Raw genomic sequence first — 17,834 nt, forward strand, 5'->3', positions numbered from 1 at the left:
GTGAAAGGGATGGTAGCCCTAAGGGAAAAGATAACAGCTTGGCTCATTGTGTTAAATAGCTGTCTGCAAGCCTCAAACTGCTGAATGAGCTTTAGGGTAGGGAAGGCTGTGCCTCCCCAAACAGCCTGGCCCTGCCCCCTATCTGACCCCCACCCACTTCCTGCCCCCCGACTAGTCCCCTCATAATCCCTGACCCATCCTGCTCCATGTCCCCTCACCGCTCCTCCCAACCACCACCCCGGGACCCCACCCCCCACGTCCCCTGACTGCCCCGACCCCTATCTACCCCCCCGCCAAGTCCTGACAGATCCCCAGAACGCCCACGATCCAACCCCCCGTCCCCCGTCCCCTGACCGCCCCCCAGCAGCACTGTCCAGGGCCGCTCCTGGGTTAACGCCGCCTCTCCCCTTTCTTGGAGCCTCAGCACGCCGCGTCCAGGAGCTGCCCTGGCCCTTGGACAGCGCTGCAGCGGTGTGGTTCCGGCGGGACCGGAGCTTGCAGCCCCGCCCCCTTACCATGCGGCTCTGACTCAGTGGGAGGAGCTCAGGCCCTGCCGGAGCCACGCTGCTGCAGCGCTGTCCAGGGCCACTCCTGACATGGTGCGCTGAGGTGCCGGGGGATGGAGGAAGGCGGAGGCGGGGCTGGGAGCCCCTGTGGGGCCCCGGGCCTGGGGCAAATTGCCCCATTTGCCCGCTCCTCTGGGCGGCCCTGTCTCTGAGCATACCATGTGGTAGCACATCAGCAAGGTGTCACCATATTGCCACTTCCTGATGGCATAGTGTTGCAGTGTTGCCACATTATCTCAACAGATAGCCATACTGTGTGATTGTGTTGCTATCTTTTGTCACTCTTCAGGGCCAATTACAGTCCCTATTTTTATTTATATAATTATATTGTGCAGTTATATAACACCTTCCTTTCTAGCCTGTAATGGACTTTACAAATGTTAATGAAACATTAGAAAACTGCTATTAGATAGTTATACATGATTATTCCAATTTTACAGAGTAAGTTACCGTGGGCCTCCGTGCAAGTATGGCCTAGCCCCGTGTTACATGCAGCCAGGATAAAATGTGACTCATTATATACCCCAGTTTCCCAGGTTAACTCACAGTAAAACAGTGTAAAAGGGTGTCTATACTGTAGCCTGATCTATGGATTGTGTATTAATTATATTGATTACTTAAGAATTCCTAGTTATCATTCTGAAGTTTGACAGGTTCTTGTCCCAAGATCAGGCCCAGTGTTATTAAACTTACTGTTCAGCTGAAAATCACAATGTGCACAGTTGCAACACTCACACTTTAGGAACCCTTCTGTATTTGTAATAGTTTATTAATACATTTAGCAAAGTCACAAAAACTCTAACCCAGCAAGGTAGAGAGAGATAATAAAGAATGTACATCTGAACAGCCATATACTCACTATGCCTTGCAGAAAAACTTGAAATGTTAACCATTATCTTCCTCATCACCTTCCTCATCATCACCATTGTCCATAATCCTGGCACCTCCCAAGGGCTACATCTCTCTCTCCTCTTGTACACAGGCTGGGATACAACTTTTGTAATATGTTATGCTGACATCACTATGCCTAATCATATTTAGTAGAGGTTTCTTCCCTCTTCCTTATTTTTATTTCCTCACCTTACTAATGTTGAGGTGCCCTTCTTCTATAGGTTAATATTTTAATAATCTCAATTTATCATCATATCTGTCACTTTGTTGCCATGGTATTCTTGTGGTCAGACATCTGCAAATGTTCCTATCCTAAAATATCCAAAAACTGGTTTTTGTTCATATTCTTGTGGTTGCCTGGAGTCATTCTGTACAGACTTCTCCCTTAAACACTCTATTCTCAGTTCCCCAAAACTTAGGGATGACAATTTGGCCTCAAGCCTTATGCTTACTGCTAAAGCCAATGTCTTACAGGATACAGGCCTGTAGGTTCCTTGCGTTACTGCTAAATAAAATCAATACTAAAACTAGCTCTATGGGCTGCAATACTTAAGTTTCAAATCCTGAAGTTCTAGTTCAGCTTTTACTTAGGTTCTGGCCCTGCAATAAGGGCAGAACCCTGTGTTCGTGTGGTGCTCGTTGCAGAATAGGGGCCTTAGGCTCAGATCCACAAAGGTACTTAAATACCTAAACCACAGATTTATGTGTCTATGTCTCAGTTTTAGGCTTCACTGAGATTCACAAAACTTCCACTCCCTGTACGTGCCTAAACTCGCTTGGCTCTTAAATTTTCAAGGTAAACATTCCCTTGGTGCCTAAGATTCTGCCTCTGGGTATGCGCATTGTTCTATCTCCCTCCTAAGCCCAGCACAATCCACAAACTGGGAGAAAATAGGCATTCCTCCCATATCTTCTCTGCAGGGCCTGATCTGGAATGCATGCTCTGAGCACACCTCATGGATTTGGCCCTATTCAGTGTCTAAGCAAGGGGCCGAAGGGTGCCAACCTTATAACTTTTAGCCCACTGGTTAGAGCACTTATCAGGGGGACCCATGTTAGTTCCACTCTCTGCCTAAAGGTGGAGAAAGGATTTGAACAGTGGTCTCCCACACCTCTCAGAAGAGTGCTCCCCCCACTACAGGAATATTTTGATGTGTGGGTGTCTCTCAATCTCTCCTGTTTAAACTTTAGGGTGAGAGAGAGAATGTCATAAGAATGGCCATACTGGATCAGACCAATAGTCCATCTAGCCCAGTATCCTGTGTTCTGACAGTGGCCGGTGCCAGATGCTTCAGAGAGAAAGAACAGAACAGGGCAATTATTGCGTAATCCATCCCCTATTGTCCAGTCCCAGCTTCTGGCAGTCAGAGCCTTAGGCACACCCAGATCATCCTTGACCATCTTGGGTAATAGCCATCGATGGACCTATCCTCCATGAACTTATCTAATTCTTATACTTCTAGTATAAGAAAATCCTAATTGTCCTCTTATTGGCAATATCAAAAGAGTAGCCAAAGGTGGGTGTTAAACTACCTGGTATGTGGTAATAACTATACACTATAGTTCCTCCAAATCAGCAGGGCTGGCCTTACTGTGAGACGAACTGAGGCGGCCTCCACTAGGACCCAGAGTGTAGAAAATTGTGTCTGCTGCTGGTGCATATGTATTCTCTCTGCTCTATATGCACAAAGATGGTGGAGTGCTGTGCTGGAGGAAGGAGGGCACAAGAGACATAACAGGCAGGCAGGAGAAAAGGTGAGAGGGAATAACAGAAAGCAGCAGGAGCTGCAGGGAGAAAGAGGAGGAGAAGCCTCTTATGTACCTCTCTAGCACCCCCAGGAGCCTGGACTGATTAATACCAGCTTCTCAGGGAGCTTCCTCTTTCCTGCTGCTTCCCTGAACCCACTTGAGGAGAACAGGCAGTCAACTGAAGTAGTAGGAGCCAGTTAGGCCCTTAGGCTGATATCTTCCTTCACTCAGGCCCTGCTTATTTGTCCCCTTCAACGGAGTGTTGAGAGCCACTATAGCTGGCACAGAACAGCAGTCATGAGTGAAAGAAGAAAACGCCCCTGTGGGGCAGCATTCAGAAAAAGAAAGAAAGCAAAGGAAGCTTTTCTGTCTAAGTAGGAAGGAGCTCTCCTGAGTTACACAGACACAAATGTTCACGGTCAGCCTTCTGGCCCCAGTGAAGATGTGAGTGGTGAGGAGATGCCTGATCTTCCAGTTAGTCAGAGTGCAGGTGACCTGGCAGCTACTGCAGCATCCATAGCTCCATCTCAAATGGATGTAACCATGCACATTCCTGAAGAAAAGTGTAGATCAGAGAAGAATGTGGTGGAGGCGCAAGAAACAGCTGCTGTTGAGTTTAGTTCCTTAAGTCTAGATGATCCAGTACTGTGGACCCACTTGAGCAGTAGCCTGAGGGACTTCCTTGTACTGCATGGGCCACAGCAAGTGAAAAACTTCATGTTCCCCAAAGACAGTGAAAATAGAAGTTTCCATCCAACACATTACTGCCGTGAAATCCCCAATGGTGACAAAGTGGAGAGGCCATGGCTAATGTACTCAAAAACCCAGAATGCTGCATACTGTTTTTTGTTGCAAACTCTTCTAGTTTAATGTTCCAGCCACATTGGGTTCTACAGGAACAAAGGACTGGAAAAATCTGGCTAGAAATCTGGCATGCCATGAGAAGGCAGCAAATCACCAGAGAGCATTCCATAGGTGGAAAGAGCTTGAGATGAGACTAAGGTTAAAGGCCAGCATAGATGATCAACATCAAGAGAAGATTGGTTCAGAGTCTCTTTACTGGCAAAATGTTCTGAAAAGGTTCATTGCCATTGTGAGAATGCTTGCTACCCAAAACCTAGCACTGCGTGGCACTTCAGATCAACTGTATGTGGCAACCAATGGAAACTTCCTTCAAATTGTAGAGCTGATGACTGAGTTTGATGCTGTACTCCAGGAGCATCTAAGAAGAGTCACCAACCAAGAAATGTAAACACACCACTACCTTGGAAAAACCATTCAAAATGAGATCATACAGTTACTGGCAACAAAAGTCAAATAGAAGATTGTGGTAGATCTGAAGTCAGCAAGATATTACTCTGTTATTCTGGACTGCAAACCTGAGATCAGCCATACGGAACAAATTACTTTAATGGTGTGTTTTGTAACAACAACAGAACCTAGTGAAAATGTCCCTGCAATGGTGACTGTCAGAGAGCATTTTCTAGAATTTATTGACATTGATGATACTACAGGAGCTGGTATGACAAATGTGCTTCTTAAAAAGCTGGAAGATACGGGAATTGCGATAGCTGACATGAGAGGTCAGGGCTACGATAATGGTGCCAACATGAGAGGAAAAAACAGAGGAGTGCAGACACGGATCCAAGAGTTAAACCCTCAAGCTTTTTTTGTCCCATGCAATTCTCATTCATTGAACTTGGTGATCTGTGATGCAGCATCAGCTTCTAGTGAGGCTGCTGAATTTTTTAATGTAATTCAAAGCATCTATGTATTTTTCTCTGCATCAACTCATCGATGGAAAATTTTGAAGCAACATCTGGGAATATCCTCTCTGACTCTGAAACCACTGAGTGCCACATGATGGGAAAGTCGAGTGGAGGTGATAAAGCCTATCAAACACCAAATTGGGAAGATAGATGTTGCCATAGTTGACCTTATGGAGGATAATGCTATGACAGGAACTGTTTGTGGGAGAACAGTGGCAGAGGGAAATGGAATCACCAGAAACATACATAACTTCAAATTTCTATGTGGCTTAGTGTTGTGGCATGACATACTGTTTGAAATAAATGTTGTAAGCAAGAGACTCCAAGGTGTTGACCTTGATATATCTGGAGCAATGGAACAACTGGACAAAGCAAAGTCATACCTACAGTCTTACCGGTCAGATGAGGGATTTCAAAACGTTCTGAAGAGTGCACAGAAGTTGGCAAAGGAACTTCACATTGAAGCTATTTTCTCACCCATTCAAGAATACAAGAGTCACCAAAGAAGACAACATTTTGATTACGAGGCATGGGATAATCCCATAAGAGACCCCAAACAACAATTCAAAGTTGAATTCTTTAACCAGGTGCTAGATTGTGCAATACAGTCAGTTGAAGAACGTTTCATGCAGCTCAAGGAACACAGCAGTATATTTGGGATGTTGTATGATATTCCAAAACTCCTCACTATACCTGAAGAAGACCTACACCAGCAATGCAGGGCACTAGAGACAGTGTTGACACATGATGACATGCACGATATTGATGCGAGTGATTTAGGTAATGAACTGAAAGCCCTTTCAAGATACATTTCAGCAGGATCAACTCCAAAGGCTGTTCTGGAATATATGTGCACAAATAAGATGACTACCCTCTTTCCAAATGCTTTTGTTGCTCTGCGCATACTTCTAACACTTCCTGTAACAGTTGCCAGTGGAGAACGCAGCTTCTCCAAGCTGAAGTTAATAAAAACACATCTACGCCCCACCATGACACAGGAGAGGCTGGTTGGCCTTGCAGCCATCTCAATAGAGAATGAGCTGGCCCAGACTGTGGACCTTCAGGAAGCAGTTCAAATCTTTGCAACCAAGAATGCACGGAAAGCACCACTTTGATTATTCAAAGAGATAAAAATGCCAGTGTATACTATTCATACAAGAAAAGTTACATTTGTTGTTCAGGCGTTTGAAAGTTAAATGTTACTTAAAATTTTTGAACAAGGCATTTTAAATTGTTAGTTCTCCTTTACTGGGGTAGGTAGCAGAGCAGTACAATGAGAGGAGTAAAACAGGAAGAAGGCAGAACTGAGGCCTTTCAAAGTTTTGGCCCAAGCGAAGGGGAATGGGGGCATCATTTGAGCTCCCCACCTCAGGTGCCAAAATGTTGTGGGCCGGCCCTGCAAATCAGGATTGATACAGATTGGCAGGCTAGTGTGGACAAGTTGTGTGCTGCATGTGCTATATCTGTTCCATGGCTAGATGATTTCAAGCCCCAAGTCTGTAAATCTAGCACATTTCACACTTAAATTCACTTCAAGATATAAAGAACTCTAACAGTTCTTTTAACATAGTTCTAAGGAGCAGATGGAAAAACAAGGAAGATGGAAAAGGAAGACATTCAGAGGGTGGAGTCTTTCAGTTCTCAAATGTGGGACACAATAAGACTATCTTATGTACTTATTAAGTGTGCCCCCCCATTACCAAAGTATCTGAGTACTTCACAATCTTTAATATATTTATCCTCACACCTCTGTGAGATAGGGAAGTACTATTATCCTCATACGTAGATGAACTGAAGCACAGAGAGGCTAAGTAACTTGCCTATAGTCACACAGGATATCTGTGCCAGATGAGGGACTTAAACCCAGGTCTTTTAACTCTTAGGCTAGTGTCCAAACCACTGGACAATCCCGCCTCTCTCTCAGAAGCACTCCAAAGCCAAAATGCAAAGAAACCTTATAGACACTGTGGATTTAAGGTCACTGTGAAACATACAAATGAGGGCATATTTCTGAAAAGACAAGGTCTGGGCAAGATTTTCAAAATGCATTAGTAAATATCCCCTTTCAAAATTCTTCATGCTGGATCTGTCACACAGTCTTTATGTACTAGGTTTAGAACTTCAGTGTTCAATATTGAGAAAAAACCTGTGTCTTTCTAGTGACATACCTACATATAGCAGTGTACCTCTCTAGTGTCTTTTTATTGTCCCTTTGAGAGGTGTCAGAGTCAGAACTTCTGAACATGAACTCTCTGAAGTTTCAGAAGGGTCATCTGAGTTCATAATCTCTGTGAGGCTTCTTGTCAATTTCAAACACAGATGCCTGGGATCCTTTTCTTTCCGGGGGTTCATTGTGTCAGGGAATGGTAGGCCACAGCAGTTATGGCCACAAAGCCCTCTTAATTAAGTGAATCAGGTACTGTTCTAAAAGCATGCCCTTGCCTGATCCACCTCTGGAGCTGCTGAAGTTCCAAGTGCATCAGAAGCTGCATAACTTACAGCCAACTGGAACCTGCTTGATCTTAGGTATTAAATTAACCTTAGGAATAAGGTTTGCATTAAGAGTTACAACTACAGGGAGACTGAATGACTCAAGAAGTTATGGGATAAAGTGCTTTTTACCTCTGGGTCACTAGTTCAAACCCAGCCCAGGTCAATAGTGATTGAAACTTATCTAACAGGTCTTGTGGTGACCTGTGTGAAAGGAATTGATGGTATAATTCTAGTACCAGCTGGCATCCTTCTTGGTAGTTTTAGCAGAGTGGACAATGATTGAATAGTCATGGAGACTGAACTACTTTATAATCTATAGAGATCTCCAGGTCATAGTTGTGAAGGCACTCTGTCAGGAAGGGGTGAGGAAGCTCGAACTACTGTTTTGTGTGCTGTGCTTGTTGTGTGGATAGATAAAAGACTTCATCTTCTAGTGAGGAAAATTAGGTACCTTTCAGAACCATTGATTTTACTTTAAAGTGGTATTTATTCAAAATTTTCTTATATTTCCCTTCAGAGTAAAATGGATCACTTTCTTTTTAACCCAAGTGCCTACAACATCCAAGAATATTCTTCAGATAAACCAAATAGAACCCATTCCTGCAGCCACTGAAGTCAACAGCACATTTTGTTGTGGAACTGAATATGTAGCATTTTGTTTGTTTTTGGAAGGGTGTTTTCTGGAATCGTCAATAGAATGCACTTTGAATTTGGCTGCCTTTTAATAAAATGGTTGATTACTTTTCCTTTGCAATTCTCTTTTATTGCATTCAGGCAGAATTTTTCATTGCATATGATCACTGTTATGGAATAATAAATAATAATAATACTTAATTCTTAGATAGCATTTTTCTTTGATAGATCTCAAAGCGCTTACAAAAGTGGTCAGTATCAGTTGCATTTTACAGATGGAGAAACTGAGGCAAAGAGTGATGTAATAACTTACCCAAGGTCACCCAGCAGGCCAATAGTAGACCCAGAAACAGAATACAAGTTTCCTGAGTCCCAGTCCAGTGCTCTGTCCACTAGGAATGAACTTCTCATTTGATTAATATAACACGTATACATTCCACTGGTTATCAAGCTAAGTCTATATATAGTAACATAACAACAAAAAGATCTCCCTTTGTTTTAATTGTAGACTAAAATTCTGTTGTGGCTTTATTTTTTTTTTTACCAGGTCTTTATATCTTTCTTTTCCTCTCAGTAAGACTACTTTTAAGCGTTTTATTACACACATAGTCTAAAATGCAGAGTATTTTGGAATTATGTAACTTTTTCTTGCAGGGGCATAATAAATTAAATTAAAATTATCATTGTTGTTATTAATACTACTGCTAATAAATATATATAATATGTAGTATATAATATAGTAGTGTATATATATAGATAAATAAGTATTTTCCCTAATTCATATTATGATTATATATATTATATATATATATATATATATATAATACTTGCTTACAGCTTTTAGATCCTGATCCTGCAAACACCTAGGCACATGCTTAACTTTAAACATGTGAGTAGTCCCATTGAGGTAAATAGGATTTATTTATATGCTTAAAGTTAAGCTTGTGCCTAAGTGCTTGCAGGATCGGTGTGTTAGATGGAATGTACTGTTTCAATTAGCTATTAATAAGATGTTTTTAAAATACTGAAGTGAATCACTGATTTTAAACTGAAATTCAAAATGGAGTATATGAACTCTGACTTTGAACTCCATCTTTTAAAGGGGACTTGTTTACCACAAAGACTCTAGCTCAAACCAGTCAGAACCCTTTTTTCCCGCCAAGTCCAACCCTCAGTGTTCCATCACCTCAGAACTCTTCCCGCCACAAAGGCTTTATAAGGACTTGTTCGGCGCCTGCGCGGGGCTATCCATTCCAGCGACAGCTTGTACATGGTCGGGTCTTCGCAGAGCTCCAGAGCTGAGATCGAAGAACAACATCTATCCCGCAGTGTGTTTGAGGAAGAGGAGTCCTGTCATCGTCATTCCTATATCCTGCATTTCCTGGTGTCCATCATCCCAGAGGGTCTCCTCGCCAGCGACGAGAACCATCAGTCGTCTGGACTCCCCAGTGTTCCTCCTCAAGGATTCTAAATCAGTCCAAGAGTTGTAGGTCCCGGGCATCACGCCTGTACATGACATCTGCTGCATCAGAGCAATAGGAGAAAGGTTTCTGTGTTGGGGTATTGTTTATTGTTTTGTAGAATCCCACGGGAGGGTTTATGGGCCTGAGCTCCAAGCTCTTAGAGTCAGTCACTGATTCACTGTTTTACTGATTCATGGTTTTGCTGTGTTATTCTTGTATTTCTCCCCCCCTTCTTCCCAGTTTTCTGTACCTTTTATCCCGAATACACTTACCTTTATTTGCACCATATTATCTTGTCTTCTCTTTATTTTATTCTATTTCATGGGTAGCTAAATCCACCGGTGACAGACACGGAAGGGAGCCGAGTCTGTGCTTCTGAGAAAAGGGGCTTTCCCTGTTATATCTTCCCTCTACCATCTCTCTAGTATTTCCTTTGAAGCGTTACCTTCTTCCCCTTGAGGTAACAGGTGCTTTAGTGTCCACTTTAAATTATATATTTTTTGGTTATTCAAAACATGTTGCATTCCTGAAAACATATGGTAGTTATCTAGTGGCCATAGTAAGTCATCTAAATTCCCATAAGCATTAAATGTGAACTGCAATTTAAAGGGAGAAGATACAAGTATCATGAGTGCTATAACTGAAAGCAATTAGACAAACAAACAACACCAAAATACTGGATGTTTTCTTTGACAGACCCTGTTCACTCAAACACTTGTGCATATGCTTTACTTTAAGCATGTGAATAGTCTCACATTGAAGAGGGTGAATTCAGAAGGAGTACTCATGCTCAAAATTAAGCATTTATGTAAGTGTGCAGAACTGGTACCTTAGTCATTTCCTCCTGTTGTTTGTGCTAGTTTTTACAAAAGGGGGAAAGAACATTTTTAAAAATAGGAAAATTGTATTGTAAAACCATAAACTTTGGCATGTGTGGTGCAAAATGGCAGGTGTAGTACCTGAAACCAGTTTTAACTTATTTTGTGAGATCTGAACTGAGTTCAGGATGATGGTATTCCTTTAAGCAAATAACATAAGAATATGTGCCTTTGTCCTCTATCACTCTTTTATATTGTATAAACATGGCTGCCGTTTTAATGCTTTCAAGTCCTGTGTGTTTTGAGTGTTTTTTCTACATTATGAATATCAAGTCCTGACTTCTTTCTTTTTACTGGAGGACTTTGACAACTTTGGTGGAGGACTCTGAGGATGAAAGCTAAATTACAGTTCTTCCACTTGACCTACCATTAGAGGTGGTGGGGATATTGGTCCTGATTCTCTACTGTTTTGCACCTCCTGTAGTCACTTTCACCTGTGCAAAGTCAGTGTAAAATGAGAAAAGGACTATTTTACACCTGTTTTGCATGGGTGTAAATGACTACACAAAGTGCAAGGCAGTGGGGAATTAGGGCCATAAGGATTCAGGCAGTCTGGAATCAACCTGTGCAGTGAGGGTGAGGGCATAACAAATTTACAGACTTGTCCCCTACACATAGGTGCTGGAACTAGGGGTGCCTCCAGCTTCATCTGTGTGTGGGATGTTTGTGTAGAGAGCCTCTACATCCTTGGTGGCTAGGATGGTGTTTTCTGGGAGGTCACCAATGCATTGTAGTTTTCTCAGGAAATCAGTGGTGTCACGGAGATAGCTGGGAGTGCTGGCCACCATGGATGTAGAGGCTCTCTACACAAACATCCCACACACAGATGGAATACAAGCTGTCAGGAACAGTATCCCTGATGATGACACAGCACAACTTGTTGCTGAGCTCTGTGACTTTATCCTCACGCACAATTATTTCAAATTTGGTGACAATATATACCTCCAGACCAGTGGCACCGCTATGGGCACCCGCATGGCCCCACAATATGCCAACATTTTTATGGCTGACGTGGAACAACGCTTCCTCAGCTCTCGTCCACTCACGCCCCTTCTCTACCTACACTACATTGATGACATCTTCATCATCTGGACCCATGGGAAGGAGACCCTGGAAGAATTTCACCATGATTTCAACAGCTTCCACCCCACCATCAACCTCAGCCTGGACCAATCTACACGGGAGGTCCACTTCCTAGACACCACAGTACAAATAAGTGATGGCCACGTTAACACCGCCCTATACCGAAAACCCACCGACCGCTATGCCTACCTTCATGCCTCCAGCTTCCACCCCGGACACACCACACGATCCATCGTCTACAGCCAAGCGCTGAGGTACAACCGCATCTGCGCCAACCCCTCAGACAGAGGCCAAACACCTACAAGATCTTCACCAAGCATTCTCAAAACTACGATACCCACACAAGGAAATAAAGAAACAAATCAACAGAGCCAGACGTGTACCCAGAAACCTCCTGCTACAAGACAGGCCCAAAAAAGAAACCAACAGAACTCCACTGGCCATCACCTACAGTCCTCAGCTTAAACCTCTCCAACGCATCATCAGTGATCTACAACCCATCCTGGACAATGATCCCTCACTTTCACAGACCTTAAGAGGCAGGCCAGTCCTTGCCCACAGACAACCCGCCAACCTTAAGTATATTCTCACCAGCAACCATACACCGCACCATAACAACTCTAACTCAGGAACCAACCCATGCAACAAACCTCGATGCCAACTCTGCCCACATATCTACACCAGCAACACCATCACAGGACCTAACCAGATCAGCTACAACATCACCGGCTCATTCACCTGCATGTCCACCAATGTTATATATGCCATCATGTGCCAGCAATGCCCCTCTGCTATGTACATTGGCCAAAATGGACAGTCATTACGCAAGAGGATAAATGGACACAAGTCAGATATCAGGAATGGCAATATACAAAAACCTGTAGGAGAACACTTCAACCTCCCTGGCCACACAATAGCAGATGTAAAGGTAGCCATCTTACAGCAAAAAAACTTCAGGACCAGACTCCAAAGAGAAACTGCTGAGCTCCAGTTCATTTGCAAATTTGACACCATCAGATCAGGATTAAACAAAGACTGTGAATGGCTATCCAACTACAGAAACAGTTTCTCATCCCTTGGTGTTCACACCTCAACTGCTAGCAGAGCACCTCACCCTCCCTGATTGAACTAACCTCGTTATCTCCATACTGATTTATACCTGCCTCTGGAAATTTCCATTACTTGCATCTGAAGAAGTGAGGTTCTTACCCACTAAAGCTTATATTCCCAATACTTCTGTTAGTCTTAAAGGTGCCACAGGACCCTCTGTTGCTTTTTACAGATTCAGACTAACATGGCTACCCCTCTGATACTCAGCTGCCACTGACTTCACAGCACAGCTCCTGTGAATATTAGCTTCAAGGTGTCTCCAGTCAGACATATTAAAATGGAGGCACCCCAAAACAGTAGTCACTTCTGAAACTTTTTGCCATAGCCCTTCTAAAGAGATCCTTTGGAGGGGAAATAGGTGCTGTAAATTTGATGTTTTACTAAAAGTCCTTTCAAAAGACTATATACACCTTTGCTTGGGACTGTGAAAGACTGGCAATCTGGTAGCACTGCAAAAGGAGAGAGACGCAATCTGAGAAGTGATCAGCAGACAGCAGCCCTTTCCCATTTGTATTGACCTGTTTCAAGGACTATATGCAGGGGAAACCAAGTATCAACAGATGGAGGGGAACTGACCAGACATCTTCTAAATATTGCCAGAGAGCAGTAATCTTGTGTGCCAACAGAAGCCAAGGAAAACCAGGCCTGGGAGCTTTCAGCATGACAGTACTCCAGGACTCTGGCACTTTTCAGTTGTGGCTGCCCTGTTCTTTTCTACGATGACATCTTTTCCTTGTGAAATATTTTGGAGTGGATCTTGATTTGCAGCCTCCGTACTGATGGATTACTGTGTTTTATCTCCTTTGAGCTACAGAATTTAGTACAGCTCCAGAACTAGATGACCTCCTCAGGTCCCTTCCAACCCTGATATTCTATGAACTCAGGCTTTGGAGGGTTTTGCTGTCTCAGAGTTCTCAAATGCCTTCGTTTCAAATCCCATATGAGTTATTACAAAGCTGTCTGTTAGCCTCACTCTGACGCAAAAAAAGGAAGCTACATAGTTTAACATTCTCTACTGCAAAATTAAAAATACATTTCATTGCACAGTGAAGCAAACACGCTCCTTGCACAGAAGGCGTTCCTTGCATCGCCCAGCTTGGTGCCTGTAGTAGCATTGATTTCTTCATACACTAGATGGCAGTAACTAATTCATTCGCTCCCTCTTTCACTAGCCGGTCTGTAAAAAGGATATGTTATTTCCTGTAAGAATAAACTCTCTCATGTATCGCTGGTTGGAGGAACAGCTTGTCTTGACAATCCTGCTGAATAACCTCCCCGGACCAAGAATGTGGGCAGACCCCTGAATTCACCAATCATGTCTCCCAGAGTTTGGGGGTGGGTCAGGGCTACGTATTGCTGGCTGCCTCCAGTAGGTTTGGCTGCTTGTATTACAGCTTCTGCTCGCTATGCTGCAGCTAAGCTTTGCTCTCTCCAGGCACGTTTTACTGAGGAAGAGAATTTTAGCCTCTTGTAAGAGGCCTGCCGCATTCATGTCTACTTTGCTGATCAATCAGCCCCAGTATGCGTGGTTGAAAGACCTGGGACTGAAAGAAGAAAATGAAGGCGTGTATAATGGGATCTGGGGAGGAAGAGGAGAGGTAGGTTTGTAGCTCGAGGAACCCTGAACCAGTGGCACTGATTTAAAGAGTGGCTGACTTTCTGGATTAGGAAAAGCGAGCTGCTACCAAAAGCTGGAGGCGCCTGAAATCAATGTGCTGCCGAAAAAAGGAAAAAAACTTGTTAACTATGTTGCAGTCGGACAGCTTTGAAACCCTATAAAGTTATTGTTTCTGTGCAAAAAAATTTCTCAGTGGGAGAGCAAAGTAGAGATGTTTGTCTGCCCCATCCCCCGTTATAGGCCCTCTGAAGTTAATAGTCACTAGGGTTGAATAATCACAAGTTTGTATGTGGCAATTTCTTTACGCTCCAGCTTTTGGTATGTATTATTTGGCTTGCCTCCTTTGTAGGGCGATGTTATCTTGTCGCATCTAGTCTGGTCTCTCTCCCACCTGGAACATCTCCTTGGTTGGTGTAGTTTTTTCTGACACGCTTTGTGTTTAGTATATTTTTGTATGTGTTTGCATTATTGCTTATATTCCTTTTTGCATAAAGAAAGTCACTGTGTCTTAATACCCTAGGTATCATACCCTCTCCATCCAATACACACCAACATTTCCCCCTAGTTATGCATATTCCTAACCTGACTGTAAAATATTCTCTCTTTAGCTTGTGACAACATATTGCCCAGCTAATGATGAGCCAATAGCAAGTGTGCGACAGGTAAGTTTGTCTTTTCTGTTTCTGGTGCCTACTTAGAGCAAGGGCTCAAAAAAGGCACATGGTAGCCAAAGGCTAATTTGGAAAATAAAGTCCAAAACCCTGGTGAGAAGGCCAATCCTCCACCCCAGCTGCTAGGAAGGAGAGGGAGATGAAATTCTGATCAAGTTGCTGTCTCTGAGTCCTCTACCCATATTAGTCTCTGGCAATCAGGTGGCTGGTAAATGTGAAGCTCTTGGGTGGCTGCAATGGTCTCTCCCTCCCTCCCCAACCTCCTGCCTGTGTTTTGGAGGGAAGGGGACAATTTTGCTATTCAGTCTCTCTAGTCTTGGAGGTGCTGCAGAAAAGGAGGAGATTCTGCTACTCTCCCTTCCCATAATCCTTTTTAAGGAGTTGGGGGATGTAAGGGAAGCTCCTATTTTGTGACTAGCTCTAGTGCCTGTTGCTTCTGTTCATAACTTACTCATCCAAGTATCTGAAACTGATATTTTTCTTCATGGTTTCACTGCATAGCAACAATGACATGGAACAAGAGTCTTCACAATTTCACTGGTCAACCTGTGCATAATATAGTTGGACAACTTCCGTGCTGTGGTGCTTAACTAAATTTCTACCCTCTTTATTACAAAAACAACATTCAAAAATGTATGTCTGTACTGTGGGGAAAAGAAAAAAAGGGTATTCTTAACATAGGTTAGCTCTGGTTAAAATATCCGTGAAGACAGCAGCTCAGCTAACTCAGGTTCACAGCTCGAGTTCAACCCAGGTTTCCCCTAGGCTGTTAACCTAGTTAAAAAGCAGAGTTGCCTTGTTTCTGCTACTGTTTTAACCTGAGTTAGCTAACATGGGTTACCTAACCCTAGTTAAGACGACCCTCCCCCCTCTTTTTTTCTTTACTTTCAGTGTAGACATACCCTTAAGCTCAAATGCTGCCCTTCCGGTCCCATAGGTGAGGCGAGCACAAACCAGTAGATCCAGATGGAGGAGATATAGCATGGGGGAGAGAGGGCTTGTTAGCCTATTCTCTTTATTCCCCCACCCTCCAAGGGTTTCAGGCTTCATAGATCCCGATGGGCTGGGTGCAAAGGAGTGAAGCTGGGAGGGTAGATACTCTGCAGTACTTTTTATTATTATTACTATTTTTATTTTGTATTAATAGTGGGATTTACAATAATAAAGCAAAATGTCACTAAATGGGCTATGTGTATTCCCGTGATTTTTTCCCAAGGGGAATACAGCGGAAGGAAAACTTTATTTAAACTGTAAACTTTGGCTAGGATAGTAGATATGTTCCCCAGACATCTTTGTTTATGATATTAATTTTCCAATTTAATTTTCATTTCTAGCAACTGTCTTGTCAGCACAGTTAGAAACCAGCATGTCACACTGTGAACACAGTAGCTTAGAATATAACTTTCCTAAAGAATGATACCTCCCAATTCAGCACCGTCCACAGAAAATCCATTCTGCTTGAGTCATGCTCACTGCCTCTTCTGTATTTCAGCTTCAGGCAACCAGTAGCAAAGTGACTTCTGTGTTTTGTGTTCCTCCTCCTCCCCCCCCCCCCAATCCTTGTTCATTTAGGCCAGCTTGGAGGACTATGAAGAAACAATAAAGAAAGCTAAAGAGGCATGGAAAATATGGGCAGATGTAAGTTGACAAATGATTATTCATATTTTTGAAAGTGTCTCTACAGCAGATAAGGACCCCTGAAACCACTAAATTACCCTTTTCTGTTTAGAGACATAATCAAGACCCCATGTCCTATACCAAGGGCGGGCAAACTTTTTGGCCTGAGGGCTGCATCGGGTTTTGAAAATTATATGGAGGGCCATTAGGGGAAGGGGTCGTGGCCCGGCCCCTACCCCTCTCTCTGCCCCCCCCCCCGGACTCCTGCCCCCATCCAACCCCTCCTCTCATTCCTGGCAGCCCCCCCAGGACCCCTGCCCCATCCAACCACCCCTTCTCCTTGTCCCCTGACTTCCCCAGGAACCCCTGTCCCTGACTGCCCCCCGCCGGCCCATCCAACGCCCCCCTCTCCTTCCTGACTGCCCCCTCGGGAACCCTGCCTCCCCCCACTCCCTGCCCCCTTACCGCGCTGCCTGGAGCACCAGTGGCTGGCGGCTCTACAGTCGCGCTGCCCGGCTGGAGCCAGCCACGCTGTCACCACCGCACAGCACAGAGCACTGGGTCAGGCTGGGCTCTGCAGCTGCGCTGCCCCAGAAGCTCGCAGCCCTGCCACCCGGAGCATTGCGCTGGCGGCGGAGCGAGGTGAGGCTGCGGGGGCGGGGGAACAGCAGGGGAGGGGCCGGGGGTAGCCTCCCGGGCCAGGAGCTCAGGGGCCGGGCAGAAGGGTCCCGTGGGCCGGATGTGGCCCGCGGGCTGTAGTTTGCCCACCTCTGTCCTATACGATACCTTAAACCTAAATTGCGCAGCAAGGACCTCATAATCACACAGCACCTTTTCCAAGCCCTCACTGCCCTCCAGGTCTAATGTGTTCATTTGATATAAAATGCAAACCATTTAAATGGTGTGCCATTTAAGTGTGCCACAGACATTTGTATTGTAATGTGTTTTTGTACTATAGAAGCTGTTGTAGAGAGTGGAAGGAAGCTAGAAGTCTTTAAAACTAAGTAAGAAAAAGGTGTGTGTGTCTGTCAGAGAGATGTTTCTTGTTTGGTTGGTTTGTCCTCTCCCGCCACCCTGAAGCTGCCCATGAAGGAGGTTTTAGTATCTAGGAGGGCAGTTGATCATTGTGGTAATGGGGAAGGCACTAATCTTCTTTCCCCTTGGGTAACTTTTTAATTTTGGGAAAGATGGATATTGCAATTCATTATTTTTCTCACCCCAGAAACCTTTTAGTGAAAATAGCTGCTCTTATCCCAATAATAATACATCCAACAATGATGGATAAATATATCA

At 44.0% G+C, this 17,834-nt stretch overlaps 1 protein-coding gene across 1 annotated transcript in view; it reads left to right on the forward strand.

Moving 5' to 3' along the window:
- Nucleotides 1-13,929: 13,929 nt before the first annotated feature.
- Nucleotides 13,930-17,834, forward strand: part of ALDH7A1 (aldehyde dehydrogenase 7 family member A1) — a 25,828-nt gene continuing 21,923 nt past the window's right edge. Inside the window, exons 1-3 of the mRNA XM_024193376.2 lie at nucleotides 13,930-14,233; nucleotides 14,862-14,915; nucleotides 16,497-16,562. Of these exons, the coding sequence (XP_024049144.1) occupies nucleotides 14,042-14,233; nucleotides 14,862-14,915; nucleotides 16,497-16,562 (312 nt within the window). The 5' untranslated portion in view covers nucleotides 13,930-14,041. The remainder of the gene's footprint in view (nucleotides 14,234-14,861; nucleotides 14,916-16,496; nucleotides 16,563-17,834) is intronic.

This window comes from Terrapene carolina, unplaced genomic scaffold (assembly GCF_002925995.2).
Source record: "Terrapene carolina triunguis isolate 2854851 unplaced genomic scaffold, T_m_triunguis-2.0 Scaffold113, whole genome shotgun sequence".
Classification (NCBI taxonomy): Eukaryota; Metazoa; Chordata; order Testudines; family Emydidae; genus Terrapene; species Terrapene triunguis.